Source organism: Lithobates pipiens, unplaced genomic scaffold, assembly GCF_037356315.1.
Source record: "Lithobates pipiens isolate NorthernLeopardFrog02 unplaced genomic scaffold, aLitPip1_a1.2 Scaffold_22, whole genome shotgun sequence".
In the NCBI taxonomy this organism is placed as follows: Eukaryota; Metazoa; Chordata; class Amphibia; order Anura; family Ranidae; genus Lithobates; species Lithobates pipiens.
The window spans coordinates 123,869,374-123,893,137 of NW_027507784.1; the positions used below are offsets into that span (position 1 = coordinate 123,869,374).

Sequence of the window (23,764 nt, forward strand, 5' to 3'; positions counted from 1 at the left end):
AAAAAAAAAAAAAGTGAGAGCAATAACACCCTCTCCATAACAATAAATACCGATACCTATACGGAGCTTTTGCCTATAGAAAATATAGGGTGCTGAAGTTTTCCATCATTTAACGGGCGCACACAAAGTTAAGGTTTGACATGTTGGGTATCAATTTACTCAGCGCAACCTCATATTTTACCAAAATTCGGGGTAGTTTATTGTGTTTGCTCCAAAATTAACTTTAGTGTGTTTTTTATGGAAATTTTGCATTTCCTAGACCTCTGTGGTAACGTATGAACGAAAAAATTGGCACTGCCACTATTCTATTCCCTAGGTTGTCTGCTTTCAAAAAGTATATGTTTAGGGGTTTTGTGCAATCTCCAGGCCTAAAATTATTTTTTTGAACTTGTGTGCAAAAAAATAAAAATAAAAAATAAAAAGTATCTGGCAGCGAAAAGGTTAAAGTAATAAATTTACACACAACAGTACAACATTCTTGCCTAGCGACTCCCACTTTTATAGATCAGCTTTCTGTTTTGTTTAGATGTGTATAAATAGCAATATATGGGACAACTACATTATAATAACAATAATAATAATGAGCCTAACAAATTCCATCTTCTTACCGTCTATGAAAAAGTGCACAGATTAGAAAGGGCAAGTATTATTACCATGGAATAAGTATAAATGAAGTGATAATTAAGCACCTGATCTGCAATTGATTGAAGCGCAATATTTTTGCCAACCGTTTGTTTTCTAAAGTCCAGACACGGAGAAAATCAGGAGAAGGAATGCCAAGGGCATCAAAAAGTGGTAGCGTCATAACCTGCATAGGGAGAACAAATGCACTTACATTGCCATGACTACAGACAATTCATACTCCTTAGGCATAAGAAAACAACTGGTGTTGAACACCAAATATAGCATAATGTCACAATGCACAAAAGTACCTAGGTATTGGTCTTATACACAAACCTGAAGTTTAAGCTCTTGAAGAGATGCCTCTTTGGATATCTCTATATGACCCACAAAAGAATATTCAGAGTCTGGCTCTTCATGAGAAGAAGCATCTATGAAATAAATAGATGCATACATGTGAAAAAAAAGCAAAAAAAAACTGAGATTCATGAATCTTCTGATAAACAACATCAAGGTCGATTCCGGGACTACATGAATAAATCAAAACTAAAGCACCTGCTTGCCTTTTCATCTCAGACTTATCTGCCATTTGCTTTCCCCCAATATATTTGTTGTTTCTCCCCTTTCATGAGAAACTAGTACCCTAAAAGCTGTACTAAAAACCACACCAAAATGTTGGCTTGAATCACCTTGATTACAGCTGCTAATCAAGCACAGAGCAGTTTACATTAGACTTAAGCCAGCCACAGATGGATAAAATCATGGCCAGTTCAGCAGGGACCGCCCAATATTCGATCCCTTTCTTAGGAGTTCTGTGCAGTAAAGCCCCATACACAGATTTTCTGCTTTTTCCTTCAGATTTACCAAAACCATAGAATATGAGGTCAAACCTTACGAGTTTCAATTTGTATGCAATCAGGTAGGCCCTTGCACTACATGGTTTTGGAGAATCCGACGACAAAAATCAGCAGAAAATCTGATAGTGTGTATGGGGCTTTAGAGCATCGTCATCCAGATACCTCAGTTAACACTGGGCATGGTTACATATATTGGGTAGCTGGAGCACAGAACCAGTAATATCTGTAGAGATGTGTGAACAACGCTCTAGGTTAGTCTCGCATCTCCACCTAACACACAGACCAGGTGTTGGCCCCGTCCATCACAGATTCCAAAGAGCAAAAAAAGAATTCAGCAAGTCCATAAAAGCATGTCCAAAAACACAAAAAGAGGGGAACAGCATCATCAGCTAACGCATTTCACGCTTCATTCGTTTAGCTGTGACGATGTTCCCCTCTATTTGTGTTTTTGGACATGTTTTTATGGACTTGCTGAAATAAAGGTGATTTTACTGGACAAGCAGCCAAACAGAATTATTTTTTGCTCAGTAAAATCTGTAACTGCAGACCAAAAGCTATGTATAACCTGGACAATCCCACACCATATGGTATTTTCCTCCAACCCATTGACAAAGACCTGAAATACTGGAGTCAAAGCATAATATTTCTGCCAAAGGCTCTATTGCTGGGATAAACAGTAGGGGTGAAAAAGGACAGTCCTGCCTGGTGCTTCTGGCGATAGCAGATGGAGCTGAAATACAATTATTGACCCCATCTTGGGGGTTGTGATAGAGTTTAACCCATGTATTACAATTTCCAATGCCACATTTTGCAAGAACATCCTATATGGCCATTTAGATTTGTTTTATGCAATTTGCAGAATTTTCCAGCACAAGGCAATGCATTGGCATGAGAAAACTCATTGTCTTCCTATACATATGCCTGTTCACACTGACGTGCTGTGTAGCAGAGTTTTGAAAAAAAAAAAAATTTAAAAATAATAATTCATTTTGGGACCTGCACTTTACCATTTAATGTAAAAGTGGAACTTCCGCTTTAAGCACACCTAGCCCCCTTACATGCCACATTTGCATGCCATTTTTTTTGGGGGGGGGAGTGGGTACCTAGTTTAGACAGGCACCCAGCTCCCACTTCCTGCTCCTGTCACCTCGCTGCCTAGGCGACTCCTCCTCTCACCCTCCCTCTTTGCAATCATCTGGGACACATTACAGGTCCCAGAAGATTGCCTGACCACTCACAGCCGGGTGCCCACACTTGCAATGACGGCACCACGGAGTGGAGCGAGGCTTCGGGCGGCCGCATAGCTGGACCGTGGGACAGGTAAGTGTCTGTTTATTAAAAGTCAACAGCTACACTTTTTGCAGCTGCTGACTTATAATAAAGACTTACAAAACGAGTGGAACTCTGCTCTAATGTGTTTTGGATGCCTTTTGAGTTTTTTAAAAATTTGGAAATTTTTGAAATTGCTTAAAGCGGAGTTCCACTTATTTGTACGTTTAAAAAAAATCAGCAGCTACAAAATGTGTAGCTGCTGCCTTTTAATAAACAGACACTCATCCGTCCCATGGTCCAGCAATGCAACCGCCTGAAGCTTTGCTCCGCTCGCCCTCCTCTCCTTGGCTCCATCATTGCAAGTGTGGGCACCCGACTGACAGCTTGTGGCTTTATAGGCGGGTGCACACTGCGCATGTGCAAGTTGCACTGCTCTCTCTTCGTGGCCAGGCAATCTTCTGGGACCTGTAACATGTCCCAGAAGATCGCAGAGAGGGAGGGGGAGAGGAGCCGCCACCAAGGTGGTGAGAGCAGAAAGTGGGAGCTGGGTACATGTCAAAACTAGGTACCCACTCCCCCCACCCAAAAAATGACATGTCGAATGTTGCATGTAAGGGGGCGAAGAATGCTTAAAGCGGAAGTTCCACTTTTGGGTGGAACTCCACTTTAATGCATTATGCTTGATACACAAATGATAAGGATATTTTTTTAGCCATGTAACTGAAGTTTTCAAATATTATTGGGCTCAACTGAAAATAACTTACTTGCCTTAAAAAAACAATCTTTATTCTTATCTGTTCGCGAAGAATATTAATAATATCTAATATTCTTGTATCTCAGAGGTGTTTCCGGATGAATAGCATTGATAGTCAAACTGACGTAAAACAAAGTGTGAGTTTATTCGTCACACATACAATGTAAAAAGTATAAGAGTTCAGTTCAGTGTGGGTAAAAATATATGAAATAGAATAGTCATAAAGCTGCAATAAGCTTATGAAAGCATGTGTGCTTCATGGCAGTTGCCATCGGTCTCCATGCTGTCTTGTGTCCTCCAAGAAGAAGCAGGAAATGACGTTCTTAGACTTCTGGCAGAATTCAGCTGTCCCAACTTATCAGGTCTCTGTGTGAATATGTCAGTCATCTCTCCAGTGGGTGCGTGTGTCTGTCTGTCTGTCTGTTCAATCTGGAACCATTGGCTTATATGTTACATGTGAACGTCATAACCTCAAACTCAGAACCTTGTATGGCACACATTCATTTCTGCTAACTTCAGCAAAATGATATATAAAAGTAGATACTAACTCAGAGTCATATGGAGCTTGATTGACAAGCTTACATGTAACACTCCATACTTGAAGTAATGTGCTGACCATGTAATGCCATATAACCAAACATACATACATAATATGAACACATATTAGCAACTTTACATTAAGTAACTCACTCTATACTAATATGTATTAATATGACGGAGACTACTCTAAACTTATCTTAACAGGATATAATCCACAATGTATTATTGCTTTAGCTACGTAGACACGTGTCTATTTTTGTCTTCTCATGACATTCTTTACCAACATACCATATATGTCATACTCAAATTGGCTACACCAGAAACTTATTACTAACTCAGCTTCAGATGAGGATATTTTTCACTGAACACTTGATCAAGATCATTCACACATGCTATTTATTATGATTAATCATAAAACCAGATACGTTTTGCAAGCTTGCCATGAATATATTATTAGAACACCTATAAGTGCCGAATTATGAATTTGGAATAATATTCTTACAGTTGACTTTTAATTAAAGCCTAATGTGTTTTAAGGCATGCAAACGAATGCAAGTAAGAAACACCCACTTAGCAGGTCATCAGGAACTACTAGGACATACCATCTATTTGTCTCTCATCCCCCGATTGAGATATCTGCAGGGTTCCCCGGCAACTGAAGACATGATTGACAGAATTTTGTTCCATTTGTGGACAATACAACCAAACAGGTAACTTTAGAAATCCCTATAAAAATGATACAATATATAAATAGAAATTAAATATTTACATGCAGTGTCAGATATGGACAGATATGGTAAATACATACCTTGGGTGGAAGTCTTCCCTCTGTAATTACAAATGTGTCTCCAGATTGTATGTTTAAATTCTTCAGTGAGGAATCCTAGAAAAAAAATACAAATTAAGAGCTTCTCATTTGTCTTTTCTCACAATTTATTTATCCTGTCTTAAGTCTGTTAGTCAAACAAGAATGTAGCTCCAAAAAGAGACTTGCCCATTTATGTGTATTAAAGTGATACTAAAGGTTATTTTTTTTCTTTAAAATAAAGTGAGAATGTTATACTTACCTGCTCTGTGCATTGCTCACAGCGGTACCTTATATCCTCAGGTGACCCTACTGTCTGCTCCTTCTTAATTTGGGTTCCCCCACACATGCCCCTGAGCTGAACCGTGTGTCCAAAGACACACACAGTGCTAATAAGCCGCCATGTCCCCGCACCCTCCACCGCACAGGCGATTGACTATGGCTCCCACTGCTCACAGTGTCTCTTGTGAGACCAGGAAGTGAGAGGATCAGTAATAGGAGGCCAGGCAAGTGTTTAGGAAAGGGATGGGTAGAGCAGTTAGTGGTATATATATATATATATATATTTTTTTTTTACCTTAAAGTGGATGTAAACCCACCACTCACCCAGTATAAACTAATGGCACAGTATATATACATTATAAAATCACACACACATACATATACGCACACATGCAAGCCTCTTCCATGTATCCCTACCTTGCAAATATCACCCCCTTCAGCAGTAGGAGCCCCAAAAAACTCTGGAATCTGTGGGTTTGTTTCTTTGCCAGAGTTTGGTGGGTGGAGTCGTGATGTCACAAGACTCCCCGCTCACGTCTACACTCTCCTACGTTTCAGTCATACTGATCATGCTCCATGATGAGTAACATCCAGTCAAAACTCAGGAAAGGCACCACATGACTTCAACATGCCCAATCATGCTGAGATGTGGAGCAGTCAATCCTGAGAGAGCTGGAGAAGAAAGGAGGAGGAGTGTGAAGCTGGAATCTAACACAATCTCTGCTCTAATGCTGTGCATGAGATAAAGAAATGAGATGACACAGGAGTGGGGGATGTCGCGACATCGACTTATCTGTATGTCCTTTTTTTAATCTTGCTACAAAAAGGATTTCTCAGAGCTGGATTAACTCTTCGTGGCAAGACTGGGCACAGATGACTTGACATCCTCTACTGTACCAGGCAGACGTCTTCATTACAAAAAAAACATTTTCAGGTTTACATCCACTTTAATGCATTCCCTGCATTAAGGTAAAAAAAATTATGTTTAACTTTAGAACCACTTTAAACCTTTAATCTTCCCCAATGCCCGGAGCATAAACTCTGAAGACATGACCATTCCATAACATACAAAGTGGGAGAACCATGAATCCTCATGCAAATCACAGAAAGACAACATATAGTACATATCGTTCTATGCAATGGTCAAAATGAAAAGCAATTTATCTTGCACGTTTCATCTTGGGTAATCACACCCAAATTCCTGCATGTACATTATCTCACAAAAGTGAGTGCACCCCTCACATTTTTGAAAATATTTTATTATATATTTTCATATGACAACACTGAAGAAATTACACTTTGCTACAATGCAAAGTAGTGAGAGTGTACAGCTTGTATAACAGTGTAAATTTGCTGTCCCCTCAAAATAACTCAACACACAGTTATTAATGTCTAAACCGCTGGCAACAAAAGTGACCACACCCCTAAGTGAAAATGTCCAAATTGGGCCCAAAGTGTTAATATGTTGGCATTCATGGTTCCCTCAATAAACTGTAGCTCCCCAGTACCATCAGAACTCATGCAGTCCCAGACCATGACACTCCCACCACCATGCTTGACTGTAGGCAAGACACACTTGTCTTTGTACTCCTCACCTGGTTGCTGCCACACATGCTTGACACCATCAGAACCAAATAAGGTTATCTTGGTCTCACAAGACCACAGGACATGGTTCCATTAATCCATGTCCTTGGTCTACTTGTCTTCAGCAAACGGTTTGTGGGCTTTCGTGCGCATCATCCTTAGAAGGGGCTTCCTTCAGGGACGACAGCCATGCAAACCAATTTGATGCAGTATGCGGCGTATGGTCTGAGCACTGACAGGCTGACCCCCCACCCCTTCAACCTCTGCAGCAATGCTGGCAGCACTCATACTTCTATTTCCCAAATACAACCTCTGGATAGGACGCTGAGCATGTGCACTCAACTTCTTTGGTCAACCACGGCGAGGCCTGTTCTGACTGGAACCTGCCCTGGTATACTGCTGTATTGTCTTGGCCACTGTGCTGCAGCTCAGTTTCAGGTTCTTGGCAATCTTCTTATAGTCTAGGCCATCATTATGTAGAGCAACACTTTTTTTTCAGATCCTCAGAGAGTTCTTTGCCATGTAGAACTTCCAGTGGCCAGTAGGAGTGAGAGCGATAACACGAAGTTTAACACACCTGCTCCCCATTCACAGCTGAGATCTTGTAACACTAACGAGTCATATGACAGCGGGGGAAAAAATAGCTAATTGGGCCCAAATTGGAAATTTTCACTTAGGAGTGTACTCACATGAGGGGACAACAAATTTACACAAGCTGTACACTCACTACTTTATATTGTAGCAAAGTAATTTCTTCAGTGTTGTCACATGAAAAGATAGAATAAAATATTTACAAAAATGTGAGGGGTGTACAAATTTTTGTGAGATACTGTATGTATGACTTGACCTATAAATTCCTTATCTTGGAGTATAGTACAGGACTTCATAGACAATGGGTTATATGCAGGCTACCTTCTGGTGACTGGACATTGCAAAAAACTGGCCATCCCAAGAGGATGCTTATAAAACACACCCACTCTGTGAGACACCAGTTTTAAGCAAGAAATAAGGAGTGATTAAAACAAGGTGGGGAGGGGCCTGTACCCTGTACTGTACTCCAAGATGAGGAATATACAGGTAAGTAAAAATTTGTACGATACAAGGCAAAGGGACTGTATTTACAGACCATGGGATGCACCCAAATAGTAAACTGAACTGTCAAGGGGCCAACAAAAAACAAGGGTTAAAGAACCTAAACATAGGTTTCTTTCTTAATATAAATCAAACCTTTCTTTATGCTAGTGGAACTGCCCTATTTGTCTACTGTGCAGAGATCCTACTCTCATGATACTTCTACTTCCCCTTAGTCCCTATTATATAACAGGATAGTTGGATACTATACCACCGGAAGAGATATGTGAATATATCTTCTAATTGCTTCTTAGATGTTATAAGGCCAATATCTTATATTTATAGAGTATTGAACATTTCTTTTTTTTGGGGGGCTAGCATACTTTCTACTGTGAATTATTTGCAGGATATATATTTGTATAACACAAATTAGCTATCTAAAATTCTACCGGCTTGTACTTGTATTTGTATAGGTAACCCCACTGTTGTGGTGTCTGTAAAGGGATGGGGGGGAATGCCTTGTTTCTTTTTTCTTTTTTTTTTTTTTTAAGTCAAAACTTCAATAAAAATGTATCGGATTAAATAAAAAAAACCTGAACAAAGCACTCAGATAATAGTTCAAAGCACTTTGCCATCAGAACTTACATCAGCTGAGGCCTGAATAGCCTATCCACTTGGCAAAACTTAGAGAATGGGTAAACTGAAGACCAGGTGTTTGCATTGTAAATCTGAGAGCAAATGCCTTAAAGTACAACTCAAGGCAAAACTTTTTTTTAGTTTTGGATAGAGTGGAGATGGATCAGAACACACAGTTTTTACTGCTCTCTGTGCCCCCCGTAAGGGAGATTCACCCTCTCTCTTTGTCCTGTTTACCATTATCTCTGAAAGTGAAGGTAAAGGAAAAAAATCGCAAATTTTGGGTTGTCCCCATAAAAGTGGGGACATTTTCCATTGGGGACACTAGTTATAGTTATAGTGACCTGGGGGTCGCCAAGGGATTTCCTTAATTTGCAGGGATTTCCTCTCCCCACTTCCTGTTTTGGCCACAGGACAAAAAGTGAAGGTAAATCTCCACCCGATGGGACGCAGATGGCAAAAAATAAAATGACGGGTTATAACCCTTCCTTACTCTATCCAAAAAAAAAAAGAAAAAAGAAGAGATTTTGCCTATTGTTCTACTTTAAAGCTGAAAAGCCCAAGCAATATCAACAGCCCTGCCAGACTGGGCTCTGAGGAAAGGAGGAAGTCTGACTCTAAAGGCATAGGCACGCAAAATAAGTTGTCTGATCCTCTATGGAATTAGAAGCAGGTGTGTGTATATCTGACAAGCTGACTTTTGACGGTTGGATGGAAGCAGTCTGGGGCCTCTACAGCTGCCAGGAAACAGTGCCCCCTTGCCTATCTGTGGACCTGGGACCAGCATGGTGAGTGCCGCTGAGTCCACTCTCCTCCACTTCTTATTGCTGACCGAGAAGTGATGTGTATGGCATAATTTCCGGGTCCCCCTCTCACTTTCACTGCATTCGATTTATTGGAGCACAGGGGAGACCATCCAGGGTCTAATGTCTTATTTACCCACCCCCACATGTATGTATGTAAATGCACATCAGAGGAGTCTACGCATGAAAATGTAGATTGTGACAAACATGTTACATATCGATACACATGCCTGAGTGAGAGCAATATTTATAGTACCGTAATGCTAAACTGATAACGTGTAGGGGGCATTTAAAGTATCACCTATGAAAAATACAGAGTACTGAAGCTTGTGGCCATTTCACGTGCACACACAAATTTAACGGTCAACATGTTGGGCATCTATTTACTCTGTGTATTTGTGTGCACTATAATTAACTTTAGTGCATCTTTTACAAAAATGCTGCTTTCCTAGAATTTTGCGGTAATATCATGTAATATAAAAATGTTGGCACTAGTACTATTATTGGGGGTTTATGCAATCTTTAAAATTATTTTTTTACACACGTACAAAAAAACGGCTCTTGCGGTGAAAAAGAGAACAGTATTTCTGTTGTGTGATACTTTTCTAAACGACAGCTGCGACTGTATGTAACTCTTCCATTATGCAGCAAAGCCATGAATTAAAGTGTATCAGTGGTTAATGCCCAGAACAGTATTAAAAGGGAAAGAAATACAGGGATTTTATACAATATTGTTAAAAAGAGGTGCATGAGTGGAATATGGATAAAAGGGATGAATTGGTTATTGTTTTATACATAAAGGACAAGTTTTTAGTTAATACTTCTTCAGTTAGGGGATCTCCAGCTTCATAACACCAGTCCATTTTCCTAAGGTGCCAGCCAGCTTCAACTGAAAGAGACAAACAGATACATTTTGACTGTGTGTACACTTCTACAAAAAAGCTAACATATCTGATGAAAGCTTTCAAAAGACTATCAGTAACTGCTTTCTGAAATCTTTACAAAAGAGCTGAAATCAGTTTTTTCACCTTTCATAAAGGTACTTTACACTAATTCTACATCAAATTAAACTATTTACAATCATGTTTACCAGTGACATACTGTATGTCTTGACTAGAGCTTTCATTTTAAAACAGTTTTTGTTTGTTAATAAACACAAACACACACATATACAGATAATGCACCTGAGCTCCTGGCCCAAGGTCACCCCCCACCAGACTGGGGAGCTCCCTCAAAGGCAATGACAGCCTAGTACTCCATCTCCAGTTCTTCCACCAGACAACCCCCCCTCCCTCATCTTGCCTAAATCTAGGTATTTAAGGGGGCCTACCAATCCAGGTTGGGGATTGGTCAGGGCTCCTTAGAACACTTAGCAGCTCCACCTCTCCTCTCCTTCTAGAAACCTCTAGAAGAAAGCAGGAGGTCTCAGTCAGGCTGCCTGTGAGTCACCAGCTGCTAAACTCTGAGCCACACCCAGCCCACACAAACCAAAACAAGCAGGCCTGCTGCCAGCCAGGCCTGCCTAAATTTACCTACACTACAGAACAAAAATCCTATTCTAGCACCTACCCAAGTAGAGGGCGCTACATGTATATTAAAAACACACTACATCTTAATATGTGTTATACAGCAGTGTTACCTTTATTTTATTTCTTTTTATCATAGTTACCAAAAAAAAAGTTAATATTTTTTTTCTTTCAAATATTCTAAGAAACACTGCATATTCGATTTATTCCATACAGGCAGCAGGCGGAGTTCCTATCTCATTTATACATGTTTATGTCTCTTCTGCCATTTGTTGTAAAGACCCTGTTTACCGAGCTCAGTAGCTCAAAGAAATTACTTTTTCCTCATATGATTGACTTCAGTCAGACAAAGCAAGCCTAAGTCCCCTTTCAATTTTGCTTGCTCAGCAGGGAAAACTATCTGCTGATCCCCACTGAGCAGGTGGATGACAGGTCTGTGTCCGGTCCGCTATGCAGAGCGGACACAGCCCTGCTCTCCTCTATGTGGCAATCGTTCTGATCTGCTGCACAGATGGGGAATAGGACCACCACCCGTCTGTTTTTGGTGGACATGATTGGATCAGATGGTGGCAGGTATCAGAAGACACCCACTGCTCCATAGAAGAGACTGAATCGTCTTATCAGGTCTGCCTGAAAAACTGACAGGCGGACCTGATCAGACAGCCCATGCGAAAGGGGCCTAAAAGCAGGCAACTACAGCTGTGCTGTCCTTATAAAAGAAAATCATAGTGCTCTGGTGTAGAAAATATTTGTAATACACAAAAAAAATAATCAGAATTAAAAAAATTATAATTAAAAAAAATGGAATAAAATTAAACCAAGGCCATTATAATTTCCTTTTAATACTTTTTTTTTCATAAAAACTTAAATAGACAAAAATAGATGGTTTCTTACTTGGTAAATTCGCCTTCTGAAGCATTTGTTGTAAACACTGAAAAAAATAAATAAATAAATAATCTGTGTTGGGTTAACAGGTAGCAAACTGCATGTACCATGGATGCAGACAATTTGACAATGCAGCCCAAAATATCACTAAATCAGGAGTCTCACACTGATGGCCATCCAGCTGTTGCAAAACTACAAGTCCCATCATGCCTCTGCCTGCGGGAGTCATGCGTGTAACTGTCAGCCTTGCAAAGCCTCATGGGACTTGTAGTTTCGCAACAGCTGGAGGGCCACCAGTTTGAGACCCCTGCACTAAATTCAGAGCATCCTAAGGACACAAAAACCTTACCCAACTTTTTTTTTCCACAAAAAAATGTTATTGAAACATTTTAGACAATTCAGAAAGTACCAATATAAACATAACCGACATAAATGGACATGGTTCCAATGATTAAACCGAACACAACCGATAGTTGCTGCCCTATACAGTCTGCAAATTATAAAACCGACATGAAGATATAGGGGTTCTTTCAAGAGTTGTCGATGCATAGTCATTTTAGGGAAATGATAATGCAGTGAATTATAAACCTGTCAGAGTTACCATGCAAGGAGGGCCTTCAAAAATGCACTTAATCCAGTTTCTGATTGTACTGCATGTCATGCGAGGAATGGGAATAGGACCCACAGGTCAGATTGCTAGCCCATACCCTCCTTATGCAAGAATCTAGTGAAAAAGGAAGAAAAGAAGGAGCAGAGAAGAGGGGAAAGGGGGTGGGATGACCACGAGCTACCCTCTTCATACTTCTCTGGTTGCTACCTGTATAGAATCCACCATTCCCTCAGATCGCCACCATTAAAGGAGTAAAGAACCTTATAACATAAGTCAAATGTTATCTCGTATCAGTTCTTGATACCGCTGAGAGTTTTGGTACTGTCCATGTAGCTGAAAAATGGGAAATTCTATCCTGGGTGGTGTATATCAGCTCCTCCATCACTGCTATATGATTAACAAGTGACGCCCATTCTTTTATTGAAGGGGCAATTTGGACCTCCAATGGACCGGTAAACATAACCTAGCAGCATTAATCATGTGAATAGCCACCAACTAGTAGTATCTTTTTGGGGACATTTTTTAGAAATGAAGGAGGCACTGTGCTGGTGAAAACTCCAATGGAAGTGAAGAGATCTCAGTTGTCGCCTAATGCACCTTACGCCAGTATGGCTGAATCAGTGGATATGTCCACCATATGTGGAGAAGAATACCCAAATCCTGTTCACACCTCCAGCACCGATCCAAGAAAGTTGTAATAAATTTGTGAAGCAGTTCCGGTGTCTTATACCACCTCGTTTTAATTTTATACCCATTTTCCTGTGTTTTTACATTCATAGAGCCTTTGTGGATATCCAAAAGATAAAAAGTGCAGCGCTAATAAAGCTAAATAGCCATTAGAAAATACTTACAATTAAATGAATATAGTAAATAACCATGAGATATTTTATAGTGATAGGAAAAAATAAATAAAAAAATAAAAAAATTCACATGACTTCCCTGTAGTGGTGAAAGAACCATAGTGAGTAAGGCTAAAGCAGGCAACCAAAAAAGTATGAATAAATAAAAAATTCATATAACTTCCTTGTAATGGTGAAAAAAACCTTAGTGAGTAAAACTAAAGCAGGCACCCACCAAATTAAAAGCTAAATGAGTAAAAAAAAATTTACTTCTTGATAGAAAATAAATAAACAAATGAATTCATTCAACTTCCCAATAATAGTGAGAAGAGCCTTGATAAATAAAACGAAGGCAAACAACCACCAAGATGTAGTGAAAAGGACAAAATAATTGGTCCTATGAAAATACTGCATAAATTCAGATGATCAATAAAAAAAGACAATCCTCAATAGTGATGATACACAATAAAAAAAATCCATGCAATAAGTGTGTAAAAAAAGTCCAGTATGAAATAAATGTGGAGTAGATATTCCTTAATCCCAACCAGTGATTCAGTCCAGAAGAAAAACGTGATCCACCCAAAAGTTAGGGTACCCTTACCGACTCCATATGACCACAGACGGTCTCTCCAAGCACAGGGAAGCTTCACGGGTGTTCCCAAAAACCTTATGGTTCCTCTAGGCTGCTTACAGGCTCAGTATAGATAGTATAGCTGTGCCGCTCCTCTGCTGTTACTTCCAGTAATGTCAACCCTCCAGCTCTGGGGTTGGCATATAGAGCTCCAATAAAGGCCTGCATATAGCTGCCCAGTCTCAGGGACTCCAAGACTGTGTCCATATAGCCCCAGGCCACTCGGTCAATCGCCTTCTCCACATCCATTGCCAGAAAGAAACCTTCACGTTGGGTAGAGGTGAGCCAGTGGTGCAAGTTTAGGGCCTTGATGGTGTTGTCCCTGGCTTCTCTGCCAGGGACAAAGCCAACCTGGTCCAGGCCCACCCAAGCAGGCACATAAGACAATCGGGTTGCCAGAACCTTGGAGAACAATTTAATGTCCACGTTCAGAAAAGAAATGGGTCAAGAATCAGCTACATCAGTAGGTTCTTTATTCTCTTTAGGGATTACCGATATACATGTCTTTAATAGGCTTCCCGAAGAGCAAGGGGAGTGAGAGAGGGTGTTGAAGGCCTTAAGAAAACCTGGCGCTAAGAGAGCTGCAAAGCATCTATAATATTGTGCAGAGAAGCCACCCAGCCCTGGACTTTTCTCAGGCTTCGCGGCCTTCAAGGCCTCTTTCCACTCCTCCAAAGACAAGGGTGCTTCCAAGGCCTGCCAATCAGTAGCAGAAAGTGGACATGGGCTATATTTGCCAAGAAAATCTCGTATGAGATCCGATTATGCATTCATGCATTCTCTGCTACAGGTCTGAGTTCATGTGATCGAATGTCATACAGTTTGTGGCAGAAGAAGAATAAGTTTACCCACCTTCATCAACTACATGAAGGCTATTTTGTCAGTCAAGGCTTGTATCAAGTATTGGTGTTACTTTTTTTTTTCCTGGCTGCGATGGCCAACAGATGGCCTCGCACAACACACTTTTGTGTCTCCCATTGAGTCATGGGCGGATACACGTGGTGTGTAATTATGTCAAAAGTAGTCCCCAATATTCCGTTTAATGTCAGCTAAAACCCCAGGATCAGCAAGAAGGGAGGCATCCATTTTCCAGATCCTGGTAGATGTTTCCCTCTGAGGGAATCTTAAAGTCGGTGTGATCGGGTGATGGTCAGAAAGTACCATGTTTTCTATAGTTGCATCAGAGTTAGGACAGGTATGCCTGGTGAATGAATAGGTAATCCAGCCTCGAGTATTGGTTATGCGAAGACAAGAAAAAAAGTGTAATCTTTCTCCCATGGATTCAAAGTGCGGCAGGTGTCATGGAGCGTGAGAGAAGCCAAATGAAGCTTCATTTGATGTAAAGCAGGAAACTGAAATGAGGAGGTACCAGTGGAGGTATCAAGAAGCGGGTCTAGGGTAATGTTGTAGTCTCCCCCCAGGATTAGAAGGCCCGTCTGGAATGTTGTGAGCTTCAGGAGTACATCCTTCAAAAAGGTCACCTGTCTAGGGTTGGGACAATATATATATATTCGCCGAGTCACCGGTCTGTCTTTCTAGATGCCTTTCAGAAAAATAATCTGTCCTCTGGGTCAAGGATCTAGTCAGTAAGGCGGAATGCACACGACTTAGCAAACACTATTGAGACCCAGGGCGTGCCAACAACCTCAGAGGGGTTTAGCACCCATGTGGGACAATATGGGGTTCGTGAGAAATATACCGGGAGGTATAGTCAGACCAGCTGAACTACCTAAAAGGGGATAGTATGGGGTACAAGAGTTAGGAAAGACTATTCCGGCTAGTTTCAAAAGGGGAAACTGCCTCTTTGAGGTGGGGAGATAAAACCCAACACCAAAACAAAAATATACATCCTACCATCCAGAAATCTCAAACTATAAGCAGAAACGTTAAGGAAAAGCCTCAGCCATGAGAGGTGGAGAGACACCGAGCAGCCCCATGCAGAATAGACAAAAAGGGCCCCTCTCGGCGGACCGCCATCCAGCAAAGCCGAAGATCCCTGACGGGTCAAAAATAACCATAGCATCAGACAGCAATATGTAGTAACAAAGCAGGAACACTAAAAGAGCGCACCAGCTACAGTGTTAACTACACTGGTCAATCAGTACCTCCTCCTCCGGCAATACCTAAACCAGGTGTATACCCAGGAACAAGAGATTCCATTGCCCAGCTCTCCTCCAGGGTGAAATCCCTGAGATAACTAATAAAAGAAGATTATATAGCAATAAACCACAAGACCATGGGAGAACTCCTACAGTCCATTGTGGACAGGGTAAGCGTAACCTGACTCCCAGCTCTCCAGGTCATCTAACGTATAATATGTATAACACACTATAAGGCCATGAGCCTGGGCTCCTTCGCCTCATATTAAACTTTGAGTTGTCTTAGTGATGAGAAAACGAATGTATTGAAAAGCAACACGAGACAAATATTAGGATTTTTTCTACAGCTTACCTGTAAAATTAAATCCTTTTCTTGGAGTACATCACGGGACACAAAGCAGCCATAATAACCAACTGGTTATACGCCACCTATAGGTGAATGTACTCTGGCAAAAAAAAAAAAAAAAAGACAGGAAGTCCTCCCCTATATAACCCCTCCCACACAAGAAGTACCTCAGTTTTGTAACGAGCAATAAACTTCTCAGACAAGAGGGGTGGGATCTTTGTGTCCCGCGATGTACTCCAAGAAATGGATTTTACAGGTAAGCGGTAGAAAAAAAATCCTAATTTCTTTATCGCACATCACGGGACACAGAGCAGCCATAATAACCAAATAGGATGTCCCCAGGAAATGCTTTTTGAGGAGAGGGAACCCATTGTGACCAAGGAAAAAACCATCAGAACAGGATCTATATTTCTGCCTGCAGTACACTGCGTCCAAATGCAATACCCTCCTGAGTCCTAATATTCACTTGATAAAATTTAGTGAATGTATGTACTGAAGACTAAGTAGCAGCCTTGCAAATCTGAGCCATCGATGCTTGATGACGAACTGGCCATGAAGCACTCACTCTTCTGGTAGAATGTGCCTTTACTGGAAAAGGCGGAGCCTTACCCTTTAAACCATATACCTGAACAATCACTTGGCGGATCCACTGAGAAATAGTTGACTTAGGATGCTGCCTGTCCCATCTTGGGACCTTCTGGCAATATAAACGGAACATAAGTCTTCCGCATCTGAGCTGACATTCTCAGATTCTGTTAGCCCGTACTACATCAAGAGAATTAAATAATATCTCTCTTCTGCAGAACGTGCATTCGAGAAAAAAGGAGGGTAGAATAATATCCCGATTTAGATGAAAACTGGACACTACCTTGGACAAAAATTCTAGCTGTGGTCGCAAAATCGCCCTATCCTAGTGCAAGATCAAATAAGGTTATTTACAGAAAAGAGCCACCAACTCTGACATCATCCTGCCAGACGTCACTGCCACCAAGAAAACAAAATTTTCTTATCAAGAGGACTAAAGGAATCTGCCGGATAGGCTCAAAGAGCTGCCTCTATAAAACCCCCAGTACTAAATTTAAATCCCAAGGGCACACACACGGTCTGACCTGTGAAAGCACACGAATCATCACCTGTACAAATGTTCTTACTAAGGAGTGAGAAGCAATAGGCCTCTGAAAAAAAGATTGCCAAGACCCTTAATTGTACTCAAGGCCAAATTCATATCCATCTCTTTTTTGCAGAAAAGCCAAAACTCTCCCGATGACATATATACGGGGGGTGGCACCTCCTGGCCTCACATCAGGCAATATAGGCTCTCCAGACTGTATAGTAGATACTTCTGAAACTGACTATCTAGCATTCAATATGGTAGACAATACTGACCCAGAAATGCACCAGTCCTTTAAGATCCTGGTTTCAACAGCCAAACCAATAAAATTAGAGACCGTAAAGCAGGGTGGAATATTGGACTCTGTAAGAGCAGATCTGGACAGAGTGGAAGAACCCAGGAGGTTTCCCACCACCAGTTTTACAATCTGTGCGTACCAAGTCCTTCTGGGCCAGGCCGGAGCTACAAGGATTACGGGCTCTCTTCCCGGATCCTGCGCAGTAGCCTAGGCAACAGCCGGATTTGGGGAGGGGGGGTTGTAGGCATATATCAGGGAAAACTGATCCCACAAAATTATCAGGGCACCTGCCCCTAATGACAGCGGGTATTTGGTTTTGGACACAAAGCTGTCTCGTTTCCTGTTGAACCAGGTCTACATCCGGAACACCCCCCATCGGCGGCAGATTGAGGCAAGGATCTCGGGATTTAAGGACCACTCCCTGGTAACATCTGCTGGTTACTCAGAATGTCTGCCTGCCAATTCTCCACTCCCGCAATAAACACCACCGATAGGGATGGAACAAATCTTTCTGCCTAGGTCAGCATGTGATCCACTTCCTTCTGGGTTGTCTGACTCCTGGAGCCCCCCTGCTGATTGATATATGCTGCAGCCATGGCATTGTCCGACTGGACCCTCACAGAACATCCCTGTAGTCTGGAAGTCCAAAAGCTTAGAGCCAAGAGAGCTGCCCGAATCTCCAAAACGTTGATGGGCAAAGCGCTTTCTCCCTCCAGGACCACTCTCCCTGGACAGTGGCCTCCTCTAAGACTGCTCCCCACCCAGAGAGACTGGCGTCTGTTGTCACCACCTTCCAGACCACAGGTAAAAGGGACCTTCCTTTTATCAGATCCCTGGTTAACATCCACCAACTGAGACTATGACACACCCTCAGTCGAAGAGTCTGGACAGTCTTGTTCCAGACAGACAGAATGTTTCTCTGAAGTGGTATGGAGTGGAACTATACATAAGGGACTGCTTCAGATGAAGATACCATCTTTCTCAATAACCTCATACACAGGCTAATAGAGGGACATCTTTTCCCCTTTATGACCTGGACGAGGTTTTTCATGACTCTGACCTTCTCTGGTGACAAGAATACCTTGACTGTGTCTAGTATTAGCACCAGATACTCTAGGCGCTGAACCAGCTGCAGGGCCAATTTTGACCAATTCAGAACCCAACCCAGATGCTCCAAGGATTGAACCGCCTGAGCTACATTTATCCTCAGGTCTGGAACCATTTAATCTATCAATAGTAGATCGTCCAAGTATCCTGCAACTGGTATTCCCTGAGATCTTAGAACTGACAATACCAGAGCCAATATCTTTGTGAATACCCGAGGTGCCGTGGCTAACCCGAAGGAGAGTGCCACAAACTGAAAACGTTGGTCGCCCACCACGAATTGCAGAAACCGTTGATGGGACCTGCAGATTGGCACGTGTAGGTAGGGGTCCTTGAGGTCTATGGATGCCAGGAATTCCTCCCCATGTAAGGAGGCTACTACTGAATGAATTGACTCCATTCTGAAAGAACGAATGACCAGAGATTGATTCAGAGCCTGGAGGTCAAGAATAGGCCTTACATCTCCATTTGGCTTTGGGACTATGAAAAGATTTGAGTAAAAACCCTAGAATCTTTCAATGATTGGAACCTCTGAAATAACTCCTTGTGACCTTAGTTGATCTATTGCCTGAAGAAAAGACCTCTTCTTTACCGGGTCTATGGGGACGTTGGACCTTAGGAACTGAGAAGGGGGATGCTCCCGGAATTCTATTTTGTACCCCCGAGACACGGTAGAAATAACCCACCTGTCTCGGATCACATCTTCTCAGGCGTCTGAGAACCCTAATAGGCCCCCCCCATGTGAGTGGGGATGCCCCATTCATAAGGAAGGCTAGGGACTGACCTTAGGGGGTCTCTAGGCCCAGGGCTTTTTCTGCCCCTGGCATGGAGGCTTTCCCCTAGAACCAGATGACTGAGGCCGTCGATACTGCCTGAAATTAGAAGTGCTGGGTACTGAAGCACTAGACACCTTGAAGGAAGGTTGACTGCTCCTCCTCTTAACTGGTAAGAGGGCACTCTTACCCCCTGAAATCGTCCGGATATATCTGGAAGATATAGCCGCTCCCCATGAAAGGGAAAACCAGCTAGTAATCTTGCAGGGTAACTCTGCAGCCCATCTTTTTAACCAAAGAATCCTGTGCATATGTACTGACAGCAAGGCCAACCAGGACATCTGTATGGAATCCTTAAGGGGATCTACTGCAAAACATAAGGCCCGAGGTAATTCTGCCAAATCCTCCGCAGGTACCCCTTGATTGGGAACAGCCTTAGTTACCTGCTTCACTTCGTCCTTTAAAGACTGACCGATAGTGGTAGCCGCCACTGCCGGTTGTATAGCAGACCCGGCAATAGCAAATTAAAGACTCCAATCTCTTATCTGCTGGATCCTTAAACACCTGTGGACAGGTAAGACTCTTATTCACAGATGAAATGGCAGCCTCAACACACCATTTTCCTCCATAGGGTACAAAAGGGCAAACCTCTTAGGTGGAATAAACCGCTTATCCGCGTGATCCCAGATAGCATACATGATTTGCTCTAGCAACGGAAGCAAGGGAAAAGCCTGCAAACTCTGTGGAGGCTGTAGAGATCCTAAAGAAGAAAAGGAAATTTCAGGGACCTCCACAGGTGGCAATTTGAGACCTGATCGGACCATCTACACAAGGGACTAGATCAGCAGTCTCTGGGATTGAGAGGCTGAAATGGTTCTTCAGAACCTGACTCCTCAGAAGTGGAGTCTGTGGCCTGACCTTCCTCCCAGTCATTCACTGCCACTTCTTCCACATCTTCTGCCTAATCCTGTTCCAATGCAGGTGGGGGCTCAGGTGAAGGGGATCTATCCCGTTTCCTTCCCCCTTGGGAAACTGAAGCAATCATACCTGCTATTTTCCCCTCTAGCCCGGCTAAATCTGATGCAAAGTCATCCTTGGTAACTTTTGTAACAGCATTAGCTGTTGCTAGAATTCCTGACAACCGTAATGGCTCAGACTGGCCAGTTGCCTCATGTCTTTCATCAGCGTTAAACACAGCAGATGTTAGGCTAGCATCCCCCAATACCCATGGTGGTGCATTTGCACCCCTTCCTGCTGCATCTCCCCACTCCTCTTCTGGGAAGACATGCCTGAGACAAAAAATTTGAGGTAAAGGAAACCCCACCTTGGGGTTTCACTTCAACCGCTCTGTAAATACTACAGCTCTTACAGGAGCTGTGGTGCCCTGGTCCATCTACCCACAGTGAGTCATGTGCCCAGCTAACGCTGCTCTGTGTCCCCCCCAGCCTGCTTACAGAAGCCTAGGGCTGGAACAGCTCCTAATATGGCTTCTTCCACCCCACTGCGCATGTCCGGCATGCACACTTTACCACGTGCATGCTTGTAGCATCCTGTGCAGCTCTCACACCCCTGGCACATGATTGTCCCTCGTGCACATTCTTTAACGCCATTCTCGCGCACATGCGCACCCCCTCCGACCAAGAACTAGATGCACAGGGGCAGGGGAATAAGAATTGTCCGCCTCCTGATAGTATCAACCTGGCTGGAAGCTCCACAGAGAAGCGCCGCCGTCCGCAACACCACTGCTCCCCAGTGGACAAAAAAATGATGACACCTGGTTCTAAAAAAGGTAAGAGACCGAAAATACATCTTACAGTTTAACAAGTGAAAAAAAGCTTTTAAAAAACTCTTACCAGTCCCGCCACAGGATTCTGCTAAACAGCTAGATTCCAATCTTCACCCATCACGGCAGGTCTCGGTCTCTTGGACCTTCAAGGACCGGGTCCCCTTAAAAATGGGGCCACTCCCTTGGACTTATAAAGCACCCTGCCGGAACTCCTTTGGGATCTTTTTTCTTACCAAGGATCCGGATCCCCAGGGTCCAGTGCCCAAAGGGTCGCATTACAGGCAATACCATGTAATCTTTGTGTAACAAGGTTTGGGTACCATCGATTTTAGTGTATCACTGTCCAGATGGATCTGATTATATAGCCCTTTAAATCCTTCAGGATCTGTTCCAGGACCAGCTTCTTGGCTAGCTCAGAGTTTTTCCAAACCGTGGCCATCACCTTACAAGACACTGGTGAAAAAAAACAGAGGTACTTCCCGTGTAGGAGCAGTTATATAGGGGAGGACTTAATGTCTTTTTTTGTTTGCCAGTGTCCATTCACCTATAGGAGGCATATAACCAGTTAGTCATTATGGCTGTTCTGTGTCCCGGTGATGTACGATAAATAAAACAGTATACATTCTTGGTAAGCTGAGCTGAACACCCTTCCCTCTAGAACCTATTGAACACAATTATGGATCTTTGTAATGCCATTGTATTTCCTGCAACAGCAATATAGCGAGCCTAAGTCCCATAGGCTTAACTACGAACCCATGCGAGCTAGCAGAAGAAAAAAGAAAAAAAACACACACACACACACACACACACTGTTCTCCTGCAGAGATGATCAATGACTCATATTATAAGGCAAACGCGAGCAAGAAAGAGCAGGACATCTTTAGTCTTCTCATGCAGCAACTGTCCAAGATCTGCCAGGCGTCTCACTGTAGCAGGGTGGGGAGAACAAGCATCTCCCCAAGGCCCAACTACAGCCTTGTTTGAGAGAGTTCCCTTCGATAGTTGGCAAGAGTCGGGGATGTAGCATAGGGAGTGCGGGATCTTTGGAGATAAGACCCTACCCCTGTTCTCTGCTGGCTCAAGGCTCCGTCACGAGATCACCTGTCATACACTTGAGCTGCAGCAATGCCTGATCTAGCAAGTGAACTCCCCAGAGCATGGAAGAGATCTCCAGTAACAATGTAATGTGTGGCACCTATCAGTGCAAGAGAGAACACGTGTGCAAATGTCAAAACCCAGCAACACCTTTCCAGTCGGTCCCCATATGCTAGGAATCAGGAGAAGCGGTATAAACCCTTTCTATAGTCAGTGAATACCAATAAGTAGAGGTAACAACAGTGATAATCTAAGCCCTTGTACACACGGTCGGACATTCTGACAACCAAATCCGCTGGATTTTGTCCGACGGATTTTGTCCGAAACTGTTGCATACACACGGTCGGACAAAGTTGTCGGAAAATCCGATTGTACATAACGTGATGACGTTATTTAGTTACGACAGGACTACGTTCAGGCTAGTAGCCGATAGCTTTGGTCTAGGAATTTGATCTGAGCATGCGTGGCACTTTGTCCGTCGGAGTAGGCTACACATGATCGGAGTATGTCCGATTGGAGAATTTTGGCGGAAAATTTTACGGACAAGTTGGAAAACTTGGTCTGTCGGATATTCCGACGGAAACAGTCCGATGGAGACCACACACAGTCGGATTATCTGACAAAACGGTCCGATAGGACACATTCTGTCTGAATCTTCTGACCGTGTGTACAAGGGCTAAGGGCCAGCTCACCAAATCGTGTACTCAGTGATAAGTCCTGCGACGAACAGATGATGGAGAGACTCATGAATTTTCATCGGTTTCCAAAACTCCATGACGTCTTGGTGGAGAGTTAGCCGAGGGTCTGTGGCGGCGTTGTCTGCTTCTTTGTGACATCGGGGTGTCATCAGGCTGAGTAGAGATCCACTGATCTGAGTGCAGGAATGTGCCATACCAGCCGCATCGTGAACCACAGGGATACCAAGGTGTCACAGAAAGGTTGAAGGTCCACTGCTGTTCACAGCTGCGCTGTGCGATTTCCATTAGTCGATTGCAGGCAAAACGGTAATTTCCACCGATATGGTATACTTCTTTCACACAAGACTTGCAGGAGAGGGCGCAGATCTCTTCTGTGCTGCGGAGTAATAGCAGTGGATCAGTGTCTCTTTCCCTAGGCCTCAGAGCTCTGTGACACCTCTCCATTTCAACAGGGGCATCTGGCGGTCTACCTAACAGGGTATTGAAAGCCCACACAGCAGTTTGCAATAGGGGACCTTCAACAGTCTCTGGTATACCCCTAACACGCAGATTGTGTCTACGACCCCTATTATCCAAATCTTCCATATGCCTATGCATTTCCATAAGATGCTGGGTATGCACATTTGTGACTCTCTGTACCTGTTGGATGGCCGCTCATGGCTGCTGATTCCACACGTTCCAGGCAACAACTCTGGTTTCCATTTTTAGGTCCGAGATTGCAGCTGACAAGGTGCTCTT

At 42.9% G+C, this 23,764-nt stretch overlaps 1 protein-coding gene across 1 annotated transcript in view; it reads right to left on the minus strand.

Annotated features, from left to right (window-relative positions):
• Positions 1-23,764, minus strand: part of USP40 (ubiquitin specific peptidase 40) — a 148,661-nt gene that overhangs the window by 19,090 nt on the left and 105,807 nt on the right. The window contains exons 22-27 of the mRNA XM_077448206.1: positions 11,646-11,682; positions 10,047-10,114; positions 4,853-4,927; positions 4,647-4,770; positions 958-1,052; positions 690-808 (exon numbers count right to left, since the gene is read on the minus strand). Of these exons, the coding sequence (XP_077304332.1) occupies positions 690-808; positions 958-1,052; positions 4,647-4,770; positions 4,853-4,927; positions 10,047-10,114; positions 11,646-11,682 (518 nt within the window). The remainder of the gene's footprint in view (positions 1-689; positions 809-957; positions 1,053-4,646; positions 4,771-4,852; positions 4,928-10,046; positions 10,115-11,645; positions 11,683-23,764) is intronic.